The sequence below is a fragment of the Histoplasma capsulatum genome, genomic scaffold (assembly GCF_000149585.1).
Source record: "Histoplasma capsulatum NAm1 scaffold_11 genomic scaffold, whole genome shotgun sequence".
NCBI lineage: Eukaryota > Fungi > Ascomycota > Eurotiomycetes > Onygenales > Ajellomycetaceae > Histoplasma > Histoplasma mississippiense.
In genome coordinates this window covers 86,553-113,449 of record NW_001813972.1, presented here as the reverse complement: position 1 = coordinate 113,449, position 26,897 = coordinate 86,553, and the positions used below count along the sequence as shown (strand labels likewise).

The window sequence follows — 26,897 nt, the reverse complement described above, 5'->3', positions numbered from 1 at the left end:
TGATTCAGAGGCATAGGCTTTGAAGTCACAATCCTCTGACATGGCCGCAGCGGCCCAACCAGTCAGACGTCAATTGGAATGGAGTTTTGTTCATTCTTCAAAGCCACCAGAACATGCCTACATTTCATTCACGCGCGTACCTGGATGGAAATTTCCCAGCAATGTCGGCCATGACTTGAATTGCAGTAAGTCTCGACTATGATCAACGTGTTAGCTGCGGATAAGTTGAGGTGATAGGAGCTGACTCACAACCCAGCGGTTATTTATAATTGCGTATCCACCAAAGTAGAGGTGCGGATCTGGAGAGTTTTTAGTATGAAGTGCTTCCAAAGCAGAGACTCATGCTGGTGTTACTCACGCCCCGAGTGTGTGAAATAGCCTGGCAACTCCCCTTCTACATCCACACCAGCTTCGCTAACGTTCTCGATCATGGCAGCTGATTTACTGTCAAGGAAGCCCGTCTGTGCATACCGGTCTGGAAGATCTACATCGCGGTATCCAGTGGCAAGGACAACACCGTCGGCTTTTAAAACAACTTCTTTCCCTTGATCCTTGTCGAATGCGACGATGCCGTCTGGAACGAATTTGCGAGCATCACCCCGCGCTATCTTGATCTTATCCTCAAACACAAGATCAAACGTCCTCAGCTGATCCATGTAAGTTGCGTGGCCGCGATGCTCGTATACAAGGGTGACCATGCAAGCGTCATTTTTGGGCATGTATCCCTTGCTTTCAAGACGAGCCAGAAGGTCGGGTTGCGATTTCATCACCATGGATATTATCCCCCGGGACACATCTCGAGCAATTCCAGTAGGCAGCGATTGTTGCAAGAAGTCCGCTGTCGCAACAGGCATATTGCCCTGGTATCGTGCCTCGATGATAGGTTTTATGGCTTCATGGCTAGTGAGAATCGTCGGACTGCGTTGTAGCATGGTTACGCTCTTAGCATGCCCATGGACAAGGTTGCGTGCTATGTCGTGAGCCGAATTCCCTGAGCCAACGATGACGACATCCTTGCCCACATATTGCTCGGCTGTGCTGTATTCCGCCGCGTGTTGGACGACACCCTGGAACAGATTGCGGTCCGATAAGTTGGGGAAGCTTGGGCTCTCTGGGGATATTAGGAAGCCGGTCGATATGACAATGTTCTTGGCTTCTACCGTTTCTTCTTCCTTTGTTTCTACATCTTGGATCACCACCTTCCACAGACCAGCGGTCTCATCCCAATTGTTTCTCACTACCTTGACTCCACAGAATAATGGCAGTTTGAGCGCCTCGACAGCGCTCGAAACGTATCTTGTGAAGTCTCGGCCAGGTAGATATTCCGGATAATCTTCAGGGATAGGGAATCCTGGCAAACCTACCATGAGCTTGTTATGATGAATGGTCACATAGTCTTTTCCGTTACCCGACCAGTTACCGCAAGCGACAGGGTAGGTTTCAAAAGCGGCAACATTCACCCCAATAGAGTCGAGCATGATAGTATTCGCTAACCCACTGCAACTGGCCCCAATTACGACGACATCCAAGACGCCTTGCAGGTGTGGCAGACCTTGCGCTTGAGCCTTACCTCTTTGAGAGGCTGGAACCGATGACGGGGTTTTCCGTGGAAGGGTTTCAAACGGGTGTTCTGTGAGAGAAACAACGTCGGTAGACAGTACCCAGATCTTCCATTGGCCACCTTCGGGGATCAGCTTGACAAGGCCAATATTGTTGGATTTGGGATTGTCAGTGGTGAAACAGAAAGGCACATCTAGGGATGCCAAAGTCGGAGAAAGGCGCTCGAATTTCGGTTCAATCCCGAGTCCATACTCTTGCTTAGAGGTAAAGACCGTGGGCTTCCGGGTCTCGGAGAGTGTCTTCCACGCTGCAACAATCTTGTCTCTCCCGGACAAAGTCCGCTTGTCGAAAGTCAGGGTCAAGCTGTCTTTCCAGAAACAGCCATTGCAGAAGAGATTGCCAAAGGCTTCCCAATCTTGTTTGCCTACAGCCCTAGAGAAAGAATGCAGAAAGGTCTGGGATTCTCCAGCAGCATTCAGGCTTTGTTCATTCTCCAAGACAGGCACCGTGGGAATATACGATGGCAGCTCGGCGACGGGAGCGCGGACACGTTTCTCGTATTTTGTTGCCATTTTGGGCGATTCGGTGCTTGCAGTTTAATATGAGCTGGGCGTTAAATTGTGTTCGTGGTGACTTGGGAACGATTCCGTAGCGAATAACTACCTCAAGTCCTGGTCTCCGCGGGAGATATGTATATATAACTCACAGGGACAGATAGCAAAAGCGGCTCGGAAAGAAACCCCTGTTGAGATTGATAAGCTGACTGACAAATACTTACTGAGAGAACACTAATCTGTAATAAGAAAAGAGGTAACTGGAGCGAGCTATTTGCTGGTATTAGTATAGAATTGCTGATAGTCTTGCGTATTTCCCCTTCTCTTGACCCGCCAGACAATTAGCTAATATATTTACAAATCATTAGTTCAAAAATGGATGAAAGCTGAACTCTTTGTTGGGGGTATGAATTGGTTCGTCCCCTATAGCATCAAGTATGGCTAGAAGTTTGTATTGATTTATAACATTGCGGGATGCTCAGTCACTCTACAGCTAATATGTGACACGGAGTAATACAACTATCCGAACTCTGTTAAGTGTTTATAAGCTGAGTTCATTTTTACCAATGGCGCATACTTCTGTCCAAGGCTGTATTTGGATGTGTTGAATGCCTGGCACTTTCAGCCCTCTTGGGGGCGGAAAAGCAGAGAAAGTGTCCTGTTCGCTCTTGTCAGAGTTAAAGCAATCGCCGTCTGTGACCATCCCATCGCAGATCAAGGAGACTTACGCTATGTGTAACCTGCAGATATTCTAGCCTCCGTATAACAAGATTAATAGTTCTACAACCACTGAGGCGTAGGAGGTTGCTGTTAGGCCACTGGGGCAAAAGAGCTCTCTCACACCCAGCGCCATGCTGGTAGTAGAGGGGTCGAACCAATCCACACCCCCCAACAGTTGCTGACTACGCTCTTAGCTAATCACACCATTTAGTTAGTTAACTAGTTAGTTAACTAACTATTTATATAGAGAAGCTTCAATCATCAGGATAGGTCACTCTAGTAAGAGATCCAGCAATAAAGCGACAGTAATGGATGCTCAAGACAGTCCTCCGCGGCCGGGAGAACCTCCCCGCACTCCTCCCCACCCCCCATACTCTCCCATTACCCCCGTCCTCTCCCACGCCCCCATGCTTCCCTCGCCATCACCAATGCAGCAGGCTATCCCACCTCCCTCCACCTTTGCCGCCACCGCCTTCTCTCTTGCCACTGCTAACCCCGCGAATACCAATGCGCTGCCTGTATCTACCCCTGCAGCCTCATTTATGGTTGAGCCTGCACCGATACCCATATCTGAGAGTGACAACCCAGATGTCATCGCCTTGCGCTCCGCCATCTCCATCCTCCAGATGCAAAAACAACAGGCACTACGTGACATGAAAACGCTAGACCAAATGAAACAAGCTGCGGTGGAACATCCCGAAGAGTTTGCGAGGGAACTCGCCAAAGGGAACCTGGCCTCCAAGGCAGGCGACATCTTCAACCCCACCGCCCTCGATGATGATGAAGGTGAACATGCAGGTGGAACAACAGCCCAGGTGGATGCAAGTACGACTAGCGTTAGGGATGAAGACGCTATGGATGTCCACCAGCAGTCACTTCCGTCCTTTGGAAAAATTCCCACGCCGCAAAAAGTTGTGCGCATGCCGCCTATCAACTGGGCTAAATATCACATCGTTGGCGAATCGCTGGATAAGCTGCATGAAGAGCAAAGACGGCGCCCAACGCCCGGGGAACCGCGGAGGGATGATGTCCCGCCTCGGCAAAGAGCACCGGAGCATTTCATCGCGGCGCCGTACCGGCCATTTACGGATAATCTGGAGCAACCTATGAAAACGCGGAGTAACAGTAGAGCAAAGAAGTGAGAGACGGTATTAAAAAATATATATGCACACCGGGAAGAGTTATCTATGTACAGTATACTTATGGTTCATACGTCGTACGTTTTTATACCATCATCGGGGTTCTTTGTTTCGGCGCTGGTCCCCACATGAATCGACCAAGTAATGTCATTCAGAACCTCTCTGCAATGTTGTCGGAAGCATTGAAAATGGCAAAACCCACCCATATCTTTAAATATGGAGCCATATGGCACGACGTCAATGAAACAGAACCACAGTCTACCTTCCACCTTCTTACCAAGGCAAACGACATACACTCCACTCCATCACTATACCCCACGCACTGCACGCACGGCACGCCTGTCAATGCTCTGTCCGCTCTCCTTTTCAATATCAGTTCCATTTAGCGAACAGCCATTTGCATTCCAATATGCGCCATCGCAATATTTCCCCATGATATCGCCGCTGCGCACTCCGGACACGTCTCCCCCTGGAACTCAAAATCCGCATCCACGCGTCCATACACCATGCTACGCGTCCTACACCGCCCTTGACGCTTCCGCTCCTTCCAGAACAGCGGCTCGAGTGGGAAATATTTTCCACAGGCCATGCACAACCGGCGCACGCCTGTCATCCACGATTCCAACCTGAAGAGGATCTGCAGTCTCATAGAACTGTCATATAGTACGCCGTAACCACCGTTCAGGTGGCGGGTGATGTTTGCCAAGGCTTTGCTTGTCAGCCCTAGACACACTTGGTCGGGAACGTCGAGCTCATTGAAGATCATCATTCCTATTTCGATGGGTAATTTGATGAGAGCGGCAGGTGGTGATGGTGATGAGTTCTCCTTCACACGCCAAACATAATGTATCAGACTGCCTCCTGAAAACCCATCCCAGAGACTCTTTATGATCTGTTATTGAGGGAATGTTAAGACATTAGTTTTCTTTTCTTCTCTCTTTTCGCTTTTTCATTTCATTTTCTGTTTCCATGACATTCTTCGTATTTATGATTGCTTGTCTTTTTGACATAGCATTCTCACGCCCTCCCATACTATACCAGTATGAAGAGATTGAAAATCCACAGGAAGCCTGTCATCTAGAAGAGGCTTTTTTATTTTTTAAACTCACCTGATAATCCACATAGAACTTGTAGATCTCGTTTCTGTTGTCCGTCACGTACCACTGAATGTTCGTGTCAGGGACCATGATTTTAAGCCAGCACATCCATTCTGCAGCCATAGCCTCGGCCGATTTTTCTCCGAGATGATCTTGCTCCGTCTGCTGGTCGTATTGGTCCTGCTGGTTCTGCAGGCTCTGCACGTCCTGTTGGTCGTGGCTTGTTGTCCTCAATTGTGGCAATGATTCCTCGTAGTTATCCGGAAGGATAATTTCTAAATTGTTGGGAAAGCGACTGTGAAATACGTCATAGTCAGTTTCTTTCTAGTTCTTATATCACTGGGCTATGTTCTCTGTCTCGTGGCCATAATCTTGTACTAGGGTCCGGCAGTTTCGCATCACTACTGCTGTTCACCTCCTTTGGTCCCGCCTCTCTTGAGGTCCCTGATTCTGGGAGAAGTTTGGCTCTCTTGCCCGAAACTAGACTAGGAAGGCGAGGAGGGATGAGGATAGCATCAGCCAGAAATCAACTAAACTCACCGACGCTGGCGAATTGTCAGCGGCATCCGCATCTCCTTCACCGATGTCAACGGAGGCATCCTAGCAAACGCGCCCATACTATTTGTCAAGATACAACAATTAGTGATTTGTGTCTCTTCTCTTTGATGTAAAGAATAAAGAATGTGACAAAGGAGCCGCAATCCAAAGCAAACTGCATGCAGCCGCTAGAAGGAGTGAGATGGGGAAAAGACCAGGCAAGGAGGCAAGGGATACAAGACAGAGGCTTGTCTGCCTTAACAACAATAATGTGCTCCTTTAAATAACTAGTGCCTAGTTCAACAAAGGGGCAGCGGAGAATTGGTGTGATCACTTACTCATTTCTCTGCTCCGGGACTGTCAGGAAGCCGGAGGTGAAGCTTTTGGGCATCCGATGAGCTGCAGGCATAGCCATGGCTATGGATTGTCCTTTTCTTTGTTTCTTTCTTCTCCGTGGGCGGTGTTACCTGAGTTTTGTGGTGTTTCATTTATTGTGAACAGATGACAATGATCTCCAATTCAGAGAACAGAAGACTCGCTGTTAAATAGATACAGAGATAAAGTGGTTGTCATCAAGAATGAAAAACTCCAGATGACAAGTTGGCTGTGTGGTAGTTGTCTGAGTTCATGTCAGGGCAAACAAACCGGTGAATCAAAAAAAGGGGGGCTGGACAATGTGAGAGAGCTTAAGATTCAATTCCCCAAGCCCCCTTACAACAGTCAAGACTTAACACTTTAAGTGAATACATTAGAATCAGCGCCTAGACACTGGCATACAGTAGGGAACATGATGGGAGGATTTTATCCAAGACTCAAACCAATCCTACCTTAATCCTATGTGAAATTTTCTGTTGTCCCATGCTTGCTTCTGGCCAGATAAGATAACCCATGGCAAGTCTGCTGTTTTGGTCAAGCTGCTATGCAGTGTAGCACACAGAGAGCCCAAGGGGTTTGTATATCAAAAGAAAAAACTAAAAAAATCCCACTTGCATCCCACCTCGTAGGCAAAACCAGTTTACCTCTACTGCACAAAGAGGGACTGGAGATGGAGTATATATTGTATGGAGGGTAAGACGGTTGCTATGATAGGCGTCTCACAATCATATACATATCCCGCCTCGCATTTCAAGAATATGCCATTTTCACCCAATAGTCAGTGACATCAGCATGGAAAGTCAAGTTGCTCCTCGATCCTTTAGCGAGGCAATAACCCATAACCATGCAACTCCATCTCTCCTAATAAATGTAAACACAAGAGCAGGGGTAACATATAGTAAGAGCTCGAATAAAGTCTATCCCCATAAACAAAAACTCACATACCCTTATTATCGGAATAATTAGTATAAATTCAAAGGAACCAGAGAGCAAGTTAGCGTAGCGTCCGTTGCCCGATGATATTTGACATCTACCCATCCTCGTCGCCCTCCCCGAATGAAACCTTCTTCAATTCCAACGCCTGCTTCAGACTCTGCACTCGTTTGCCAAGCTTTGATTTCAATATCGGATTCGCCATACTCTCCCACTTGAGCGTCTCAGTCTGCACCAGCACCTCCAGCTCGGCAATCTCCTCCCGCTGCTGCTCTAGTTGTCGTTGCTGCTCTAGAGCGTCTTCGTCTAGGTCAGCTTCGTTAGCCTCGTCACCTGAAGAGCCATCCTCGCTTTCGTCATCTTCGTCCTCGTCCCCGGATGTTTCAGCTGGCGTTTGGGGCTTGGAGTTGGGTGTGCTGGCGTCGACGTAAACATCGACTTCGCCCTCCGTATGGCTTTCGGGTCCCATTTTTGTTATCGGCACTGTGGCTTGAGTGGGGGTAGACATATTGTTTTGGGTATCTCTCGCAGTTGCGGAGGTGGAGGCTGGGCCGGGAGTAGAACCGCCATCGGCATGAGCTGCAAGTGCTGCTTCCATCTCGGCAGCAAGCTCATCTTCGAAGTAGTCGGCAGCTTCTTCCTGTGCCGAGGGCTGAGTATAGCCATCCATGCCATACTCGTCTACTTCCCCTTCTGCATCTTGCTCATCATCATACTCCTGGCCTGTCAAACCATACCTCGCGCCATCGTCACTCATAGCACTGGTTTCCCTCATATACTGCGTGTAATCCATTATCTCGAATTCAGGGGGGCTCTCAGCTGCCATATCCTCCTTGAGTAAGCGCGCCACCTCCAGCTCGACCGCCTCAATAGTTCTGTTGCTAATGCGCTTCCGGAACCGTCTCTTGCGCACCCAACGGAGAGGCGGGGTAATGCCATGGGCGTATTGGAAAGTGGACTCGTCGACGTCCCTGGGCAGGGGGTAGGTACGTGCTTCATCATCCGAGTTCACACGACCAAGGACTAGAAGCATCTGGCAGATGTCTGCGGATTTATACCAGCCCCGCTTGTCCCAGCTCTTCATTCCCTCGATGATACAAGGTAGGTCGACGAGGGATGCTGCATATATGTGTCCGCGAATGTTGAGAACAGCGCGCCGTCCGTCCCTTGTCAGTGACTTGAAGCTAATATCGGCGCCACCCTGGCTACGAGGCCCAAAGCGTTTCTCCATCACGGCCTGGCGGAGGTAATCACAATCCTCTCCAGGTAGCATACGGAGGATGAACTGCTCTTCCAGAGCGGGGTCCCTTTCCGTGTCTGAAGCTTCAGAATCATAGCCCACACCTTTTGGTCTCACAGGCGGTTCTCCCTTGCTTCGCAAACGGATGGATGGCGGTGGCCTGGTACTGAGCTTTATGCGCTTTACAGCTGGTTGCTTTGAAGCTTTAGTCGCCGACCCTTTAGCCGTCGTGCCGATGTCCGCATCATTACTGGAAGCTTCTCTTCCTCGTTTCTTTGATGTACCTGCTCGTGGAGTATCCTGAGAGGTCTTGGGGCGGGAGGCCTTGGATTTTTTGGCCGATTTGGAAGCGGAAGCTTGGGCGGCGACGGATTCTTCAGCGATTGGTTTTGGGCCAATTTTGAATTTGAGTTTAGGAAGTGACGAGCCTCCAGGCGTAGTTGGATTAGAGGGAGGAGGAGAAGAAGAAGAAGAATTAGCAACTTGATCGACCTTTGGCTTGCTGAAGGTCAGCTTGAGCACCGGTCGGGAAGACATAGTGATGGGTTTACGGTGCTTTGGGCATGTCAAAGATATCGTGAATATTGCCGTAGAAGAGCCAGAAAAGGTACCCCCTCCAAGTAACAGGGCCGTGAGAGTTGGGTATGTTATCCCCTATCTTACGTGCGGTACACGGATGTTGAAGCTTTCTTGTTGCTGTTGTTCTATGATGCCTAATTGGGCTTAGCGCTCAGCCTCCTGTTAGTTCCTCCAAACCGAAGCAATAACTGAGTGAATCGTCACTCATGAAATCGTGGATGCTACCATGTTGTCACTCTTGGAGTGGGTTGTATATTAAGAGCTGGTGGTGAACATGAATGTGAATGCGAATGCCCATATACTAATTAAAAACACCCTTCTTGCCTCCTTACTGAGCAATCACTCCCCATAATCAACCACCTCGACATCCGAATCCACAAGCCACGGCGTAATTCCTATGGCAGAAAGATGTCAGCGCCCAACCTCTACCACACCTTACTACGTCCGCCAGTTATTCAGATACTTCGCGCTGCAGGTTTCCATTCCGCGAGTCCTGCCGTCATTGACACCGTCACTGACCTGGCCGCTCGCTATTTGATTCTCCTCGTCTCGCTCACCAGCGACCATGCCAACAACAGCCACGATGAAATCCCCATTCCAAACCTCCACGACGTTGTCATGGCTTTGCAGGATGTTGGTGCCCTGAGACCCCAAATGTCTTTCTCGGAGGAGACACTTAGGGGCGAAGAGGATATGCGTGGACTCGAGTCGTTTATGGCCTGGTTTTCAGGGCCAGCCAATAAGGAAATCAGACGGGTAGCTGGATTCCTCCCCAGCGAAGGGGATGTGGTGGATGAAGACTCGCTCGAGAAAGAGGATTACTTGACTGGTATGTCTGGTCAAATTGTTTGCGTTTTGGAACAAGAGCATGGCCACTTTTCCGTTTGGGAGTTTCCAGCTGACAGATGCGACCATTATAGCCTTAAAGAAGAAGCATAGCAAAACCGGTGAGGAATCACGGTACCAAGGTACTGTCCTCGGAAAATGCGGAGAGGTGCATCCCATTGTCATAGAGGGCGGAGCTCAGAGTATAAAAGCTTGGGGTATGCAGGTTCGATCGGGAGAAGCGAGCACCGAGGCCGCCTCATCCGTCATGAGCAGTGTCCCGAGCAGTCTGTCAGATGTGGCGGCAATGGAAATATGAGCGCCTCGCATACATCGATCGGGTCCATCTGAACACATCTTGCCCGTGTCGACTTGCGCAGCCTTTTTAAGAAACTCGTACGTACAAACTTGCTGGAAAAACAGCATTAGAACTACCAACGGACCTGATTCGAGCAATAACTGCGACCCACAAATGGCAATTCTAGTCAGCATAAGTGAAGGAAAGTTCCTAATAATCCGCCAGCAGCATTTATCTGCCATCAAAGGAATTTCCATCTCTTTTCGGGCTGGCTTGAACGGAATAGTGTAGCGGAGGAACAGCAAGGGGGTTAATCAGCACCAAAATTCTTCTCGCAGAAATCCAGTGAGATAGGAGACAAAACAGGCGTTCGGGCACCGCAGTGGTATTCCATCTCCTACCCGGCCGCAAGCGCAGAGAGTGATACTGAGGATAGGCTGTTCTAATAAAAGCAACGAAGGTCAGGGATGCTATATATATTAGCATACCCCCCCACACCCCGGGCGGATGCAACTATTTACTGGGATGGATACCAGAAATCTCCAAAATTGTCTTATTGGGAGCACCCCTCGACATACCAGCAGCACACCAGCAGACAAGTGGCTAGTTACATTTTATATAAACATACTGAATCTCGTTCATTGTATTTTTCAGTGAATCAATTCATAATATTGACATACAGCCATTTCTGGCACATTTTTGCTGCTCTGATTCTATGATAATATTCGCAACCACAGTAAAGTTGTAGATAAACATTAGTTAAATAAACATTTCTGACATCAGCATCACGAAGCCCTGTAATCCACTTCAATAAACTGCATTCCACTCCCTGAGTAGAGCGCGACGGCGCAGTTGACTCTTTCAATTCCAAGGGATCAATATCCCACCTAACACCAAGAGACATGGTCTTCTCTTTCGCCCTCCCCACAACTTCCCACTTATCCTTCCAGTCCTATCTCTCCTCCCCCTCCCACCCCTCCCTCCCTCAGTCTGCCTCCACAGCTCGACACGCGCTCCGTCTAGCTCTCAAGGAACACAAGCGCCTATCCCCTGCTAAGCAATCATGCCACTTAAAGCTTGTCCTCACTGCCCTAAATGAGTACATCCCGCTCCTGTTCACCCTCTCGCGCAGCCTCAGCCCTGATCCTGGCCCGCACGACTCAGAGCAGATCGGTATCCATCTCCGCTCTGAAATTGAGGTCGAATGGCGCACCACGCTCTCGTCAAGTTCTTTGCTGCTCCGTCTGCGACGGGGTGAGGTCGGTCTGGGCCGCTCTTCCCGCGTCCGTGGCTGCGGATTGGACTTTGAAATAGCCTTCGTGCTCTCGACGCTGGGCTATACGCTGGCCAACCTTGGGCGGGCTAGATATTTGCAAACTCTCTACGCGAACAAAACACCCACGCCAGAAATGAAGACGGCGGCCGTGCAAGCGGCGACCAAATATCTTCTTCAGGCTAGCAGTGTCCATGCGTTTCTAGCTTCGTCGTCATCCCTCTCGGGCCTGTGTTCGGCGGCTGCCGTTACTTGTACCCCGCATACCCCTAGATTTCACAAACATGCAGCTACAGCTACAACTACCGCTACACCGGATTCGCCGCCGGTTGAACCAGACCCTTCTCCAATTCCCATTCCAGACTTGGACCCGTCAACGCAATCGGCCCTCGCAACCCTAGCCCTCGCGGAAGCGACGCTTCTTGCCGTGGTCAAGGATGACGCGTACCTCTCGGCCTGCATCCAGGCCCGGAACGCTCTCGACACGGACTGGATGGTCAAATCGCCTGATATCCCGAAGGTGCGTACGTTGCTTTTTGCGCGGCTATGTGTGCGTGCGGCGGAGTATGCGGAGCAGGCTCTCTCCAGCGCAGGTGCTGTCGGCGGTCAGCGAAACGACGCCAAGGTCGACGAAGATTTGCTCAATTATATGCATAGTCTTTCAAGGGTTTGTCGTGCCAAGGCTTGTAGGTTCTTTGGTATTGATGCGGAGATGGGGGGGAAGACGGGGGAGGGGATTGCATGGCTGCGGGCCGGGAGGGGGGTTTTGGGGTTTCGTGGCACATTGGAAGGGGATGCGAAAGAGAAGGGGAGAGGGGGATTTGGTACCGGATTCTCGAAATTGAAAAGGGAATGGTCGGAGCGGAGGGAGGAGAGGAGAATCGAGAAAGAAGCAGCGGCGTCGTCGAGGGGGCAGGGGCTGGAGCGCGAGGCGGAGATGGATTGGGGGGATGATGCGGGGAGGGAGGAGGAGGGGAAAGTGCTGGATATGCTTGAGGCGAAGTGGGTGAAGATGAATGATACTGTATGTCTATATGGAACCCTTGGAGAGAAATATCTGTTGCTAATCCGCTAACTAACTGGCGGGATGCGTAGGTAAATACCCAACTCATACCCTCGTCATCCTCGTACATAGCGAATCTGCCCTCAGGTAGAGACATTCACTCCACGCCTGCAGCATATACCCCGCCGCAGCTTGACGCGGAACAGATAGTGCGCATGCGTGCGCCGCCAGACACTTATGAGTCCCTAGACGTGGCGGAAAGTAGCGATGAGGACGCCGTTGAGGGAGAAGCAGCTGGGAGGGGATATTTCTAGTGTGTGTGTGTGTGTGTGCGTGTGTTCTGGCAGAGTTAGTTGGAGCCATTGATTGATGGGTGAGCGTGTATATATATATATATATAATTTCTACCCCATTTCTATATTTCAGGGAGAAAGGGGTCTTTATGGACTTGAACTAAAACAACAATGGCTTCTTAAAAATTTTTAACCTTTTTTGTTGTCCATTAAATCTATCCATTATATACAGTAAGTGCACCGCCGGTCTATTCATTTTTTCCACACTGTAACTGGCATCATCGACACGGAAAACATAATCCTGGTCTGCGGGGAGGAAAAGCAAGACCACGAAGGTAGTTGACTACTTGACTGTGAACAACGTCCTTTGTATCACAGCCAGAACTGGAAGGAAAGTACAAAAAACCGCAATTGAGAACGATGATACCAGTCGAGATGGGTTTTCGAAATGCCGGCGGGAAACGAAGTGACGGCTCCGTCACGAACAAGAAGATGTCCTTCCAACCCAAACACAACACCAGGATAGTGCCCCGTAGCGCACGTAATCCGATTCCACCACCGCGTTTCACCCCAGGTATCCAATTATCTGTTCGAATACAATCTCGGAGCGTCCACCCTCGAACACGTCACACACACGCCTCGCTGTCCCACGCACCTCGACAGGGTCAATCCCCAAGTTATCACTGTCCTCCGTCCTCCGTCCTCCGCCCTCCGCCACTCCGCCACTCCGCACGCCCTCTCACGACGGCGCCGATTTCGAGACGTAATTCTTCTCCTGGAACATATACCCCTTTATCTTCGCCTCCTTCAGAAGCTCGAAATATCGGTCTGCCCCAACCCAAACCCTCCCTCCACCAGCATTAGCAAGAGCGTAGAACCATATAAATGAATTGCAAAAAAAAAAAAAAAAAAAAAAAAAAAAAAAAAAAAGGACAATTGTAGAGAGAGAGAGAAGACAAACCCACCCCTCAACATCCCGCACTTCTCCAGATGATTCACGCCCTCACGCCGGTAGCACTTGCCCAGCTCCTCCCCGACCAGCCGTGCCATCATGCTGCGCACCCATTGCTCGCGGATGATGGCGTCGCGCGCGTTGTGGAGCGCGGCGGTGTCTTCGAAGTCGACGCCGTCGTAGCTGGGGGTTACGGTGGGCTTTTTGGCGAGGAAGGCGGCGGATTCCGGGGTGGGCATGGTTTTTTTTGGTCGGCGTGGATCGGTCGGTCGGTCGGTCGGTCGTTTTGTTTTGTTTTGTTCCCTGGCTTTCAAGGGGTTGGTTCTTTCTAGTTTTATCTTTATCGTCTGTTCATTTATTATTATTTTTATTATATTGGTCCCCCGTGTAATTTTGGTTGATGGTAGGATAGGCAATGGTGAGCGAGCAGTTTGGCTCGGTATAGCTTGTTGTCTGGTTAGGTAGTGTAGGAGGATAACGTTCGTTGATATTACTAAACTAACTACGCGAGAGCAATACAATATGTTGGGGGGCACGTGATAGGGTAGCCGTCCACGGGTAGTACCCCTAACAGGTAGAATAATCACGTGACTTATAGCTTCGGCTGTTTGCAGACAAATCAGAGGAAGCTAATTAAAATTTTACACTTCATTTTTTTTTTTTTTTTTTTAATGAATTCAAGAAATGAATGAAAGAGGCAACAGTACACTTTCAAAATGCACAGTCCTGCATTGCTATGTTTGCTTGTCTGTATAGCTAAGGTATAATAAATTTACAAAAAGCACACACAAAGTTTCAGCCAGCACATAGTTGAAAAGAAAGAATGAAGAAAAACAAACCAAACCCAAACCCAAACCCAAATCAAAACCCAGCAAAACAACAACACGAAGCATAGAGCATAGGAATGTAATGTCCAGGAGCGCTAGAATACATGCATGTTAGAGCAGGGATGCGAATGTAAAACGGGTAGAAGAAAGCATGGACAAAATCAATAAAATACAAGAAGGGTACAACAAGAAGGCTTCTCGATGCAGAGATGGAAAGGGAAGGCAGGGAATTGCGGAAATCGCAAACAAATGCCTCTCATGCAGGGTAAGGGGTTTGGGAGAAAAAAAAAAAAAAAAAAAAGGAACATCAAAGGTCATGAAGTTCGAAGCAAAAAAGCACCAAAAAGGAAAGGGAATATATATATATATAGTTAAAATGGAAAATAGAGGAAAGAAAGAATGGTAACAAGAAAGGTCAGAAGGAATAAACACCATACCGCCAGCAAAGGGAATTTTTGTTGACAAAAAAATGAAAAAAAAAAAATAAATAAATAAATAAATAAATAAAAAAAGACCTAAACAGAACAAAAAATAATCCAAATAATCCAGATATATATACATATATATATATATCAAAACTGCCTCTTTAGCGGCCTACCAATCATTTTGAAAAATATATCCGCCAGCCCCTCCTTAAAGCGCTCCCACCAGGACCGGTTGAGGAAGTAACCCAGCTGGCGATAATACCACATCTCCCCCCAGCAGTCCCTTCCCCACTCGCAGCCGGCCATGTTGACGATGAAATCTCGGTCATTGCGCTGGTAGTGGATGCGCCGGTCCGTGCCATTGCCGCACGCGCCCGGCGGGAACGAGTTCATGCGCCGCTGCGGCATGAAGGCGACGTGCGGACGCACCCACGGATGGTTGATGTAGACATGTTGCAGGCTATCCTGCTCCTTATGAGTCCAGGCCAGGTGCTTCTGTTCGTAGAGGGCGGGATCCCACCATATGTCGAGCAGGCGCTCGGTCCAGGGGCTGCGCCGGACGACGAAGGAGCCCAGGCTGAAGCCAGAGCAGTCCTGCGTGAGGATCAGGTTTATGGAGGAGGTTTTGTTGTCGCCGGTCATGGAGCGGGAGAATGGATCCAGGTATGACGCGTTCAGGGGGTGGGAGATATTGAGCGGGTTGAAGAAATTGATGTCGCGGTAAGCGTTGGTGTCGAGGTGGTTGAGGACGTGCGATTGGAGAGGAGTAGGTGGGTTCCATGATGTAGGTGTGAAGGTCCAGCCACCAGAACCTGCATGCAGAGACAAAAAAAAAAAAGATTTATTAGTTGCTTTCCTGTTTTTCCATAATTTCTTTCTTTCTTTCTTTCTTTCTTTTTTTTTTTTTTTTTTAATGTTTGGTAGAGACGAACCATTCTGCATTAGGATATCGTCGAAAAGCCTGGCGGAGGGCGTCGACTTTCTCCCACCCTTCCCTCCATTCATGTGCATATCGCTTCTGCGTAACCATGTTGACGATTTCGAGCTCGTAGCCCCAGCGCTGAACGTATTTTCTCTTGTTTTTCAAACTATCCCGCTCAATCGCCCATTCGCGAGCGCCTTTCCATTCCATCACTCCTCCGCCAATATTCGCACCCACAACCAACACAATCTTCTTACCCCCACCCATCGACGATGCGCGGTAGGACTGTATGATCCCTGTTAAATATGTCATCAGTGGGGAATTTCCGTTTGTACGTACATATATATAAGATCTTCAAAAAAGAAAAAAAAAAAAAAAAAAAAAACAGAAAACGAAGAATAAGAGGCTACTCACGAGTTGAAAAGAACAGCCAGAAGAAGAACAAGAACAGCAACAGGAGCATGAATCTGAACCTCTTCCGGCGAAACAAGCTGCCCAGGAGAGTTTTGAGGCGGACGCGCAACGGCAGGTCGCCGGGGCCGCACGCCAACCATCGCCCACGGCCCAGCTTTTCCTTCTCGCCGTAATCAAGCATGGAATTGACACGGAACCGCGGCAGGCTCGCGGAGATTTTTCGCCGCTGTCTGGAGAAGAAGCCATTGTTCCGGGTGGAAAAGGAAGGGTAGGCGGCTATGCGGTCACTCTTTGCCTTTGCGGAAGCCCAGGTGACGGCACCATTGCCGGGGCCAGCACCGGCGATTGGTGAACTGTTTGGGTGGAAGGCTCCGCTCCCACTGCTTGTACTGCTGTTTGCGGTGTCATGGTAACCCCTGGGCGGGCTGGAGCCTCTAGAGCTGCCTGTTGCAATGGTCAGACCGGGACTGGACCATCCTCCTCCACGGCGGGGGGAGGGTGATCTCGAGAGGGACATGGGCAGCTGGCCCGTCTCCGAAGGTGTATCTGAAGGTGGGGAGGCGATGGAGGGGAGAGGGGTAGACTTGGGAGAGAGGGAGGAGGTGGTTGCTAACGATGTAGCCTGAAGAGCCCGATTGGAGGACGAGGATTGGAGACGCTGTATTGAGGAAGTGATGCGGGCGGAGGAGCGTCTGCGGTGGTGCGGACCGGGAGAGCGGCTATCCCTCGAGGATTTCGAAGCCAGGATGAAGGTGGATATGGAGGAGCAGGAAGAATAGGGAGAGATGGAAATTCTCTCCCTTTTCCAACCCACGAAGGAGCGGAGGGTTGGTGTGTTTCTTGGGTGAGTTTATATCAGCCTCTCGATGGGCAGTGGTAGTGTGCCACTCAAAGCCAAATTGCGTCTTTGTATGTTTGTATGTATGTATGTATGTATGTATGTATGTATGTATGCGTATATATTAATAGACACGAACGATTTTGACGGTTTGCGGCAAGGGTAGCTATACTTAAAAAGTATAGCTGGGGGGAAGTTGTTTCTTTTTTTCTTGGTGGAGAGATCCGAGATACACTGAACAGGACCAGGTAGAGGAGAATCTAAAAGTCTTAAGGGTCTGGCATTGAAAAAAAAAAAAAAAAAAAAGAAAGAAAGAAAAGAAAGAGAAAAAAAAAGAAGACAGCAACGAGAACAAACTCCCCTCCCCCCCCCAAAAAAATGGACACGGGATAGTAAAAAGTCCCGAGGAATGTTGACGGCCCAAGGAAGCAGATGAAATGTACTCTGTAGTATATACGATATTTAGTCGAGATAGTCGATATATATAGGAAGCCACGGCAAAAGGGGAGGACGAGACAGATGAGGCAGAGGCAGAGGCAGAGGCAGAGGCAGAGGCAGAGCGGTTGAAGGACGAGGGCAGTCAAGGGAGGACAGGACGTCTGGCGAATCGTGAGAAACGGGCAAAAACCAAAAAACCTGTAGCGACTGAAGGACGACGGTCGACAACGTAAGTTGATTCAATCGTCTTGCTGTTGAAATCGAGTGGCGGGATTGGGATTGGGCGACCAGGGCAGAAGCCTAGCGGCGAGACAAGCGGCCGGGATGAGCTAGACGACGAGCCACAGGAGGGCGGGTGAGACACATCGCAGCACTCGCAGGACCGGAGGACAACGGAGGGTACGGAGTAGAGATGGCAGAGACGGGGGAGACTTAGGGGAGAGAGGTTAGAGGTTAGAGGTTAGGAGACGGGGGAGATTGGATGAGAAAAGGAGAAGGAGAAGAAGAAGATTTCCCTGAGCAAGGCCTGAGCAAGGAACCGTCGAACGGGCCGTACAGCGGGTTGTTGGCTGTTGTCTGGGTCTGTTTGACTCTGTTTGACTGTGGTTGACTGTGGTTGACTGTGGTTGAACTGTGTTTGTTGTGTCTTTGGGTGGAGAACCAGCCGGCGATTTGCTGCAAAAATCTTAAATGGCGGTCCCATTTCCCATTTCCCAAAAAAACCCACACCAAAACCAACACCAAAACTCCAACACCAACCCCTGGCCTTCGCTCCTCTTCTTGGCCGGCAATTTTAGGGCGAAGAATCTGGCAGACTTCATCTCTGCAGGTGTCATTGGCCAATCAGGGCGCCTGTTTGCGATGTTTCTTCGGCCTTCAACCATGGAGTGACAAGGGAGTGGGGAGATCTGGTGCAACTGGTGTGGTAGGCATCCGTTGACAACCTACGGAGTGCTGGACAGACTTCCTGAGTCCGAACCTGAAGTCTGAACTGAAGTCTGAACTGAAGTCTGAACCTGAAGTCTGAACCTGAAGTCTGGACCTTGTACAAATCTCTTGTTCCATGTGCCTCCCATGTGTGCCATGTTCCACCTGCGCCTCGATCTGCCCGCGCGGTCTGCGTGTTGCACTCAGTTATTTTGCAATAATTACGGAGTCGTTACCCAAGGCTCCACGCGGCCCTTGGCTGATCCCGGCCAAGGGATGTCACACTACGGAGTACTCGCTTACTTGCTTATCATCCTTTTTTTAACGAACTGACCGGCGTAGTTGACTACTGTTTCATTGCCAGTTTGTTCGAGTTGAGCTCTTTTGCTCCAGCGACAAACATCATCATTCATCAACGACAAGAAGCTAGAGAATGGCATATGGCATTCGAAATTCAGCCATGCTCTCGAAATATTTCGACATCTCCATCGTAGATCCATCCCCCCTGTCCCGTTCGGCGGGTTATTATCTCATCTGAAGTGACCGAATGCATTATCAAACAACGGCCCGTTTTCGCCGTTGGCTTCTGCGTCCACCCAAATAGTTACCATATAATCAGATCAGCCTATGCAGCAGTCTTAAAAGTAAATGATCAATTATGATTAATACATACATACATACATACATACATACATACATACATACATACATACATCATAATGACAATAAAGAAATAGACGGGGGAGCTCACGCGTAGTGATAGAACCTGCAATCCCCCCTTTCACCGCGGCCACGAACTCCCTCCCGCCCGCCATGGCTTCGACCTTCGTCAACAACCGCATCGCCCACCCTTCCACTCCAAACATCTTATATGTATGTATGTACTCCGTATTACCTGTGTTATTCTTGCTTATGGGCGCATGAGAGTGCCGTCCATACCATACCCCAATTGACTTGCGCCGTCACGAACCTTCTTTCCTGCGTATCAAACTCGGCACCTGTTGGCGGTAAGGGGTTTTGCGCAATTTGGAAAAACTACCAGCACTACTAAGCCGCACACCTGATATATTCCTAAATTGCCGTTCCTCTATTGTCGCACCTAACTACGGAGTAGCTATATCGCTATCTATCAACGGATTATCTAGCTCCAAAAATATTCGACCAGGGGAATGCTATGCTATGCTATGCTATGATGCTATGACCAATAACCGCTATCACCCCGGCGCGATCCATCGCGTGCTCTTTCTTGTTCGCGCGCCCTCGTACCCGCTACGGAGCGTGGTTCAGTTCAAAAGCGAGGCGAAATTCCGCGAATGGGAAATATTTTAAATCCTTCTTCATTGGCTGGCCAACGAACGCCCTTACCCTGTCCCTACTCCCAGCCGGCCAGATGCACACACTCCAGCAGCTCAAGGCGGGCGGATAGCTTTGTGCGGATTGTGTTGAGCTCATCAATGGCATGCCGGATATCTTCTGTTGAGTTCGGGGACAAACATGCCGGGATTTTGAAGTACTTTTGCCCTGCTGGCTTTGTTTTCTTTCCGATTCCCTTGCCGATTCCCTTGCCGATTCCCTTGCCGATTTCCTTGCCCGTGCTCTTCGACGGAGACGGAATAACAACGGCAATACTGCCGTGTCCTTTGGCTCTCGAGGTCGCCCGTGGCTCCGCTTGCTGGGGACAGTTTTTGCTTTTGATGCGGCTGTTCGACTTTGACAACGGCCTAGGTGGCTTTTTAGAGGTGGCCTTGGTTATTCGCCGGGTTGTCGTGGTCTTGGAATCTGGCGAGGGCGGGGGACTCTGTAAATATGATTCTTGTTCTGCATTTTCTTCGTGGTCATCTTCGCCATCTTCGTCCTCATCTTCGTCTTCGCTTTCATGTCGCCACTCCTCTTCGCTCCCCCCGGACAGGATTAGCAAGCACATCAACGCAGGTTCAACCAAACGGGAAAGAAAAGTGTCCCAGGCTAGAGAGCGCAAAACAACAACAAAAAAGAACACCCACCTTCACTATTCCCCTTGAAAGTATCGCGGAAGGAGCATTTACAGGCCAGACCACGCCATATACAGTTTCCACAGGCTCCAGAGCTGGGATATTCACCATTGCTCGTCCTGGCAACCACACATGTCGAGAACGGCCCTAACCCCGACTGGCACCTAGTGCACATGTCCATGTCGGAGTACACTTGCTGACCCCGTGTCTGGATGAGAACCGCATCTCGCTGGAATGCGTTCACAATGGCGCGCACGTTGTACTCGTGGATCCCGCTCCTCCGCCGCCAGATAACCCGCCGGAGACAGGGCAGCTGCGAGATGGAACGTACAACTAAGCTCTCCGGTAGGACGGTAAATTTGCGGATATAGCTTCGATTCCCGTTGGATTTGTCATGCACCACTTCTTCCAATGCCGCGCCCCCCGGGAAATGGGCGCCTGTGAACACGTCAGACGAGCCAGCGGTGAACTAGAGTTGTGGACTTACGTGGGGGTGGTGTTAATGCCACATATGACTTTTTACAAGATGTACTGGAACTCCCAGTCGCAAGGGCCATACTGGTGATGAGAAGGGACTGTTGAGATGGGTGTCACCATTGGATTTCGACACATGAACATGAAGGACAGGAAAACGATGCTGAGAATGTGCAGCGATGGAGAAATTTGAGAGCTGTAAATGGGAGCCAGAAGGAATGGGAGCCAGAAGGAGAACAAAGGAGGAGATCGATTGTCGGATCTGGCGTCATTTGATTTTTTTTTTTTTTTTTTTTTTTTCTTTTCATGGTGACCCAGGCACAAACGCCTGGTGGCCGAATGGTGATGCGGGGTAACTTAGACCTCCTTTAGCTTAACTATTGTTCCGGGCTGGGAACCTGCATTGCATGTACTAAATCCCTTCTCTCTTTTAATTTTCCTATGTTCCTGTTGGATCTTGGTGGTGTTGTTCAACACTAAGTATTCCTCCTTGTATCCTGCCTGTATTTAACATTTAACATCAGAAGAAGAAAAAGAAGAAGAATAGTAATAGCAGCACACACACATAATTGGCACACGGTGTGCGGAGTTATGGTTTAAGCAACCACCAGAATTCTGGTAATGTGCAGGAGAAGAGAGTAAATCCACTTTAGCCAAAACCCCTCCTGGAAGGTAACAACAACTTAGAATACTTCTTTACAACAGGGAATAGATATACAATGCTCACGATCTATATCAGAGGGCTTCTGAATATCAACGCTATCAAAGCAAAAACACCGCCCTGAAAAAAAGTAGGCCGTAATCCCGCCGCTGCATTCCCCGTCGGCATATTCGAGAAGGCGAGAGTTGTTTTCGATCCACTGTGAACCCCATTATGCCATGTATGATTCACATTCCCTTTCCTCATTCCTGGGTGCACGGTGAATGGTATTGTCGCAAAGTAATTCTCCGTATCATTCCCTAGCACCGTCACAAACCGCGTATACGCCGTCTCGCAATCCCGCCCTTGTGATGGAGAGCACGGTATCTTCTCCTCGCTGACGCTGTACAGCTCCCACCAACAAATGGTCCCTGTAGTCTCGTTCCCAACCATATACCACACAGGAGTGATCCATGGGTGCTTGCCTGCTGGATACTCGTTCTCCCAGGGGCCATTATCATGAGAATCCATGGATTGCCAGGTGCCATCAGCGGCCAGATGGCCCTCGGACGAATTGAAGGTGTCTGTTGAAGGATATATTGGCTCCGTTCGTCCCTTTTTGGCGCATCGGGAGAGCCCGAAGCTGGGTTTGGGCGTTCGGAAGCCGCCCACTACGATATCATACTCGTAATAGTCGGTGATGATCGGGGCTGCACCTGATGTGTAATCCGAAAGGGTCTTGCCTGCTGGAAGGTTTGGGGGATACGACCACTGGGCAGAAGTGGACGGCAGAAGAGATATCAGAAAAAGCAGAAGCGTCGGATATGGATGTATTGTCCGGAGAACAGACGCCAGGGGAAGCAGTCTCATTTTGACGGGGAAAAATCACTTTGTTATCGAACGATTGGATCCGCGAAGCGCATCCCAATCGATCCACTGGTAATAAATGCACTGTGAAACTTCTTTGGCACCTAAGATTAAAGGATCTCTCCAACAAGCCCAGCGCCCAGCTCGAATCTAGCACGTCCCTTGGGAGATCTAGATCACGCTAATCTTCATGGGTGCCATCCTGTCGATTCAGGAGGCGAAAAAAAAATAAAATAAAATAAAATAACGTTGAAGCGGAGAAGACATGATCTGGGGGAACAATAGCCAGGAATCACTATTTTTTGGTAATTAGTGGTAATGTTTATTAAGTCTACGACAATTTGCGTTTACATTGCTATACTATCTGTTTCACCCACTTTACTGCCTAGCTCTCCTTCGCAAATCAGAAATATCGTCTTCTCTAGAGAACAAATCCCACTAGCTTAAGAGCATAAACAAAAGAAAATATCATCAAAGACGGTAAGAGTGACCAACAAGACCGTTTAAACAATATGCAAATGGAGGAGATAAAGTCAAAGAGTATGGCAATCTAAGTCAAGGAAGTCTCAGCTAATATAAACGAGGCCTAGAGCCCTTTCCATCGGGAGACAAGTTAAACAAAATCTCATCGCTTGAACACTAACCAAACCAAAACAAAAAAATGGGGGATACCAATCAACTATGAGTTCCTGCTCTCTCCTTTGCCTTTCCAATCCACGCTATTTATTCTATCGCCCTCTGGAGCCATGGTGGCCGCTGTCGTGCTAGTGTCGCCTGTAGTGCCCTGTAAAGTCTTTAAATTCTCCTCTCCCCTGCTTCTACTTTTCGAATATTTCGCCGTTTGAATAATGAACCCTTTCTCCTCCAGCGGTCGCTGCTTTATGCTTTCCCCATGATGAAACTCGCATCGAAAGCGCAGATAGCGTTCACGGTCTCTAAATACCGTGATTATATCGCCGGTGTAAAGTTTCCCGAAGAGGCGTGCATCCTTCGCCGGTGTTTCCTTACGTAGCTCCACGTCATTAACCCAGATGCAATTGCTCGCCTTCGTGGAGAGTATGGCCATCACACCGGGAATCTTTGTCCAGTCTTCTCCCGCTGCGATGCGAGATTCGATCGACGGTGCCCAGAATGTGAGTTCGAGTGCATATGCCGGTATTCGGCTGTCCATGGGATCGGAGTAACGCACATTTACCCTTGGCCCTCGGCCCCATGATGTCATGCGTGATTCGAGGTGGAGGGCAATATCGGCGATAGAACCAGGTAGTGATACGAGCGTTCCAAAGGGTGGAGTGAGATTCATTACATTTACGGGAACCTTGGCCTTTGGAGTGGGTTGCGTGTTCGCCTCGCCAGCCTCGTGAGGACCAATCGAGCCATCAGATTCTGTGACTTCTTCTCCAGTACGCTCGTCGATTGTGGTCGCGAGTTCGAGTAGATGTTTCGGGTCGAACGATTTCGAAGTTTGTTGACCCGAAAGACGACATTGATTCGCGGGAATTCTGGGTGTAGCTTTCGGGGTAGGGAAGGATACCTTGTCGCCCGATCTTTGGTGCGTTTGATTAGTAGAGTCGAGGCCGTTAGGCTTTTGGCGCGAGCTTTTTCTCTTAGTGTCGCTGTAGCCACCGGATCTTGGTTTCTGGATTTGGGACGCGGGTGCATTATCCCCTGGAGGCTCCGGGGTAGTTGGATCGTTGCTATTAGGGGCTGTGGAGACTGATGACCTGGCATCAGGAGATTCCATATTCAATTGGCCGACGAGTGATTCCGCACCCATTAGACTTGGTGCAGATGCGCCCCGCTCCAGTTCGATAGGCAGCTGTTGATGGTGCATCTGTGCTGGGTTGTCCAGGCTGCTGGAGCTATCATAAGATTCTATATCTGAAGAAGGGTCGTCGTAGCCATCATCATTTTGGAAACGAGGTTGAAAGTCAAACATCGTTTCTGGTCGGTTTATTTCTCTTTCGAGTAAGGCAGAACCTCGCAGAGCAGACCCGGTGATTTCTCCAAAAAGCCGTGCCTCTGGCGGCTGAGCTCCTTGGACATTGAAACTCGAGTCTAGATCGTAGCTACCAAGGTCCGGTAACGAAGGATATGTGATTATAGCGGGAACTTGGGCCATCACGACCTGGTGGCTAGTATCCTCAGGGTAATGGGACAGTCGCTGTCTTTTGACGTCATTGTGGCCGTTGGATGATTTGCCTTCATCTGCATCATCCTGATTTTCGATTTCTTCATCTAAATCTCTATTAATATTATCATTAAGATGAAGGCCAGAGGCGTCGAGCCGTTCTGCTTCTTCATCTTCGTTGACCTCACCCACGACAGCCAAAGTCGTGTCAACGCCCTGAACTTCTGGGAAGTCGAATTTTGTGTAATCAAATTCGTCTTCAACGTTAGCGATCCACGGATGTTGAAAGCATTCGGGCTCCTTGGGTCTAGCTCTTGGATCGCGGTTAAGAAGCTTGGAAACAAAACTAATGCCATTTTCCGACACTCCGTGTTTTCGAAGCAAGTCATAATCAGCATCAGTTGTCATGATACTTCGCAGCATCGTTGCACCCCTATCATCCCCTCTGCCGATGTATGGAGCAGTTCCACAGAGAATATGAAATAGAACCGCGCCAAAAGACCACATATCGACTGATTGATCATACGGGGAAGTTTTAGGGATCCTGAAGCCGATTAGTCAGTACACACAAGTGCTCGATTTTGTGCAAGGTAAAGAAGAGTACTCACGGATCAGCAGCACGTCGTCTTTTTCTTGCTTCGCCTCGTCTATAGTTGTCATATTCCGGATAAACTTCAGGGGCGCAATACAAGAGTGTTCCACAGAACGTTTTCATGAATGATTCTTCTTGGGCGACCTTGGAGAGTCCAAAATCCGAAAGCTTAATATGTAAGGGTTCAAACGACTGGATCAATATATTATCGGGCTTGATGTCCCGATGTGTTATCTTCCGTCTGTGGAGGTATTGAAGGGCATGTAGAAGTTGCCGAGAGATTGTTTTTACCTGCTCCTCCGCAAGATGATGACATTGATTAAGATAAGCGGACAATTCGCCACCGGGAACATATTCCATTATGATGTAAATCCAGCGGTTATCGTGATCATGGTAATCTCTGAATTCAACAATATTCGGCTTATAGGAGTTAGTCATCGTGGTAAGGCGATATTTGTAGGGGAGGGTCCTTACATGTCGTAATCCACTCATGATGATCATCTCATTGTTGACTTTGTGATCTGAGATATTGTTTTTCATAAGTCGCCGTTTGTCGAGCTCCTTGCAAGCGTAGACCATGCCGTCGTTTTTTGTTGCGAGTTTGTACACTGTAGCAAACGCGCCTTTCCCAACCTGTCCGGTAACGTTGTATTTGGAGCCACCATTCCAGTGCATTCCATGGCTATTTCCACCTTGCTGGGAGACGATAAGATAACCATCACGAGGTTCGACTTTCATCGGCTTCCCTCCACCATCCCCCACCTTCTTGCACGCATTTTGCATTCGATTCATGTAGTGAATCACATTCTGAGTGTACTGACGCTCATAACCATCCCTGGGGGGAATACGGACTATAAACCTGATGCCAGCTATTGAATCATTCGCCACCTGAATGATAGAGCCGGGAACAAGCATTTGGGTGGAGGAGGTACCATTTTTATTATCCCTCCGAACAACAATATCATCTACAAGGGTTCCATTGGTTGAAGTGTCTTGGAGCATCAAGATGTTGTCGCGTGTTAGATAGATCCGAAAGTGCACATTTGAGATCATTTTTTCGCTGTCATCCCGAGCGAGGACTATATCACAACGATTCGGATTGCGGCCGAAACAAAAACCCATATTCACATCTTTTACAGGAGATGAAAGCCTCAAGGCGATGTCTCCGGAAGAGGTGTTGGGAAGCCCGGCTTCGCATTCAAGATTGGTCCTCTGTAATATATGCTGCTGGCCAAAGCGCGCAGTGGCAGTTACAGCATTGTGGGCCGCCATGGAGTTAGGATGTAAAACACAAATAATGTCGGGAACATCGTGTTCATCAAGGCCGGAGTTGTTGAGGCCCATCCGCCGCGGATCGGCATATGGCTGGGTTGAGTGCTGCGTTGCCTCATCCATTGCTTTGTCGCTTCAAGTTGTGGAAAATTCTAGTTGCAAGACGAAAAATAATGGGCAGAGGTTCCCTCACTTAAATACACGAAAAGGGTCTAGTATATATGATTCTCAAAACGGAAGGTATGCTGTACCATGTGCATTTGATCTCGTGCGTTAACTTCGGAAAAGTATCAGAAAATATGGGATACCTCTGCTGAAGAAGAACTGTGTGTCGTGAGGGGTTGACTCCACTTTGTCCACTGAGGATGCTTTGTTTTAACGTCGGATGAATATCAATACAAAGACTTCTCACCCCAGTCGTAAGGCGCAGCGAGGTTGCATTACAAGCCGCCAGTCGAGTGCCGAAGGGAGTGGAAATTGAAGGCAAAATACCGTGAGAAATATGGAATCGCAAACGAGCAAGATTTTGCCTGGTTGCTGGGCAACGGATGTAAAATCGGATATGTAGAATTTGGGATTCAACTTCAATATCATCCCACCAAGAAGACTCCGCAAGTCACCAAGGATAGCCTATCTGGGATTTGGTACTTAAGCCGGAAAGTTGGCGGATCTTACCGTTGCTCTGCAAGCGGCAATGAACCTCCGAAGTTGATCAACGACAAGATATATTTGTGACAGGCAGCCACCAGGCAGCGAGAAGG

The 26,897-nt window shown here is 49.1% G+C and overlaps 11 protein-coding genes across 11 annotated transcripts; 3 read left to right on the top strand and 8 right to left on the bottom strand.

The window, feature by feature from the left end:
• Positions 1-124: 124 nt before the first annotated feature.
• HCAG_08304 (predicted protein) lies at positions 125-2,132 on the bottom strand (the record flags this gene model as incomplete). The annotated part of the gene is made up of 3 exons (XM_001536472.1): positions 125-196; positions 250-299; positions 359-2,132. 3 exons carry the CDS (start codon positions 2,130-2,132, stop codon positions 125-127), a joined length of 1,896 nt encoding a protein of 631 aa, XP_001536522.1.
• A 1,010-nt stretch (positions 2,133-3,142) lies between these two features.
• Positions 3,143-3,976, top strand: HCAG_08303 (predicted protein; the record flags this gene model as incomplete). Its single annotated transcript, XM_001536471.1, has 1 exon — positions 3,143-3,976. One exon carries the CDS (start codon positions 3,143-3,145, stop codon positions 3,974-3,976), a length of 834 nt encoding a protein of 277 aa, XP_001536521.1.
• Positions 3,977-4,355: 379 nt separating this feature from the next.
• On the bottom strand, positions 4,356-6,022 carry HCAG_08302 (predicted protein; the record flags this gene model as incomplete). Its single annotated transcript, XM_001536470.1, has 5 exons — positions 4,356-4,865; positions 5,083-5,345; positions 5,449-5,555; positions 5,611-5,688; positions 5,946-6,022. The coding sequence occupies 5 exons, from the start codon at positions 6,020-6,022 to the stop codon at positions 4,356-4,358; spliced, it is 1,035 nt and encodes a 344-aa protein (XP_001536520.1).
• A 990-nt stretch (positions 6,023-7,012) lies between these two features.
• HCAG_08301 (predicted protein) lies at positions 7,013-8,692 on the bottom strand (the record flags this gene model as incomplete). Its single annotated transcript, XM_001536469.1, has 1 exon — positions 7,013-8,692. One exon carries the CDS (start codon positions 8,690-8,692, stop codon positions 7,013-7,015), a length of 1,680 nt encoding a protein of 559 aa, XP_001536519.1.
• A 450-nt stretch (positions 8,693-9,142) lies between these two features.
• On the top strand, positions 9,143-9,878 carry HCAG_08300 (predicted protein; the record flags this gene model as incomplete). The annotated part of the gene is made up of 2 exons (XM_001536468.1): positions 9,143-9,563; positions 9,655-9,878. The coding sequence occupies 2 exons, from the start codon at positions 9,143-9,145 to the stop codon at positions 9,876-9,878; spliced, it is 645 nt and encodes a 214-aa protein (XP_001536518.1).
• Positions 9,879-10,759: 881 nt separating this feature from the next.
• HCAG_08299 (predicted protein) lies at positions 10,760-12,447 on the top strand (the record flags this gene model as incomplete). The annotated part of the gene is made up of 2 exons (XM_001536467.1): positions 10,760-12,154; positions 12,226-12,447. The coding sequence occupies 2 exons, from the start codon at positions 10,760-10,762 to the stop codon at positions 12,445-12,447; spliced, it is 1,617 nt and encodes a 538-aa protein (XP_001536517.1).
• Positions 12,448-13,165: 718 nt separating this feature from the next.
• On the bottom strand, positions 13,166-13,617 carry HCAG_08298 (NADH-ubiquinone oxidoreductase 12 kda subunit; the record flags this gene model as incomplete). The annotated part of the gene is made up of 2 exons (XM_001536466.1): positions 13,166-13,254; positions 13,392-13,617. The coding sequence occupies 2 exons, from the start codon at positions 13,615-13,617 to the stop codon at positions 13,166-13,168; spliced, it is 315 nt and encodes a 104-aa protein (XP_001536516.1).
• A 1,160-nt stretch (positions 13,618-14,777) lies between these two features.
• On the bottom strand, positions 14,778-16,483 carry HCAG_08297 (predicted protein; the record flags this gene model as incomplete). Its single annotated transcript, XM_001536465.1, has 4 exons — positions 14,778-15,442; positions 15,563-15,690; positions 15,810-15,837; positions 15,967-16,483. The coding sequence occupies 4 exons, from the start codon at positions 16,481-16,483 to the stop codon at positions 14,778-14,780; spliced, it is 1,338 nt and encodes a 445-aa protein (XP_001536515.1).
• A 3,058-nt stretch (positions 16,484-19,541) lies between these two features.
• On the bottom strand, positions 19,542-20,717 carry HCAG_08296 (predicted protein; the record flags this gene model as incomplete). Its single annotated transcript, XM_001536464.1, has 3 exons — positions 19,542-20,059; positions 20,173-20,598; positions 20,648-20,717. The coding sequence occupies 3 exons, from the start codon at positions 20,715-20,717 to the stop codon at positions 19,542-19,544; spliced, it is 1,014 nt and encodes a 337-aa protein (XP_001536514.1).
• Positions 20,718-21,364: 647 nt separating this feature from the next.
• On the bottom strand, positions 21,365-22,342 carry HCAG_08295 (predicted protein; the record flags this gene model as incomplete). Its single annotated transcript, XM_001536463.1, has 2 exons — positions 21,365-22,045; positions 22,322-22,342. 2 exons carry the CDS (start codon positions 22,340-22,342, stop codon positions 21,365-21,367), a joined length of 702 nt encoding a protein of 233 aa, XP_001536513.1.
• A 678-nt stretch (positions 22,343-23,020) lies between these two features.
• On the bottom strand, positions 23,021-26,259 carry HCAG_08294 (conserved hypothetical protein; the record flags this gene model as incomplete). Its single annotated transcript, XM_001536462.1, has 4 exons — positions 23,021-23,076; positions 23,150-24,816; positions 24,881-25,056; positions 25,156-26,259. The coding sequence occupies 4 exons, from the start codon at positions 26,257-26,259 to the stop codon at positions 23,021-23,023; spliced, it is 3,003 nt and encodes a 1,000-aa protein (XP_001536512.1).
• Positions 26,260-26,897: the final 638 nt, after the last annotated feature.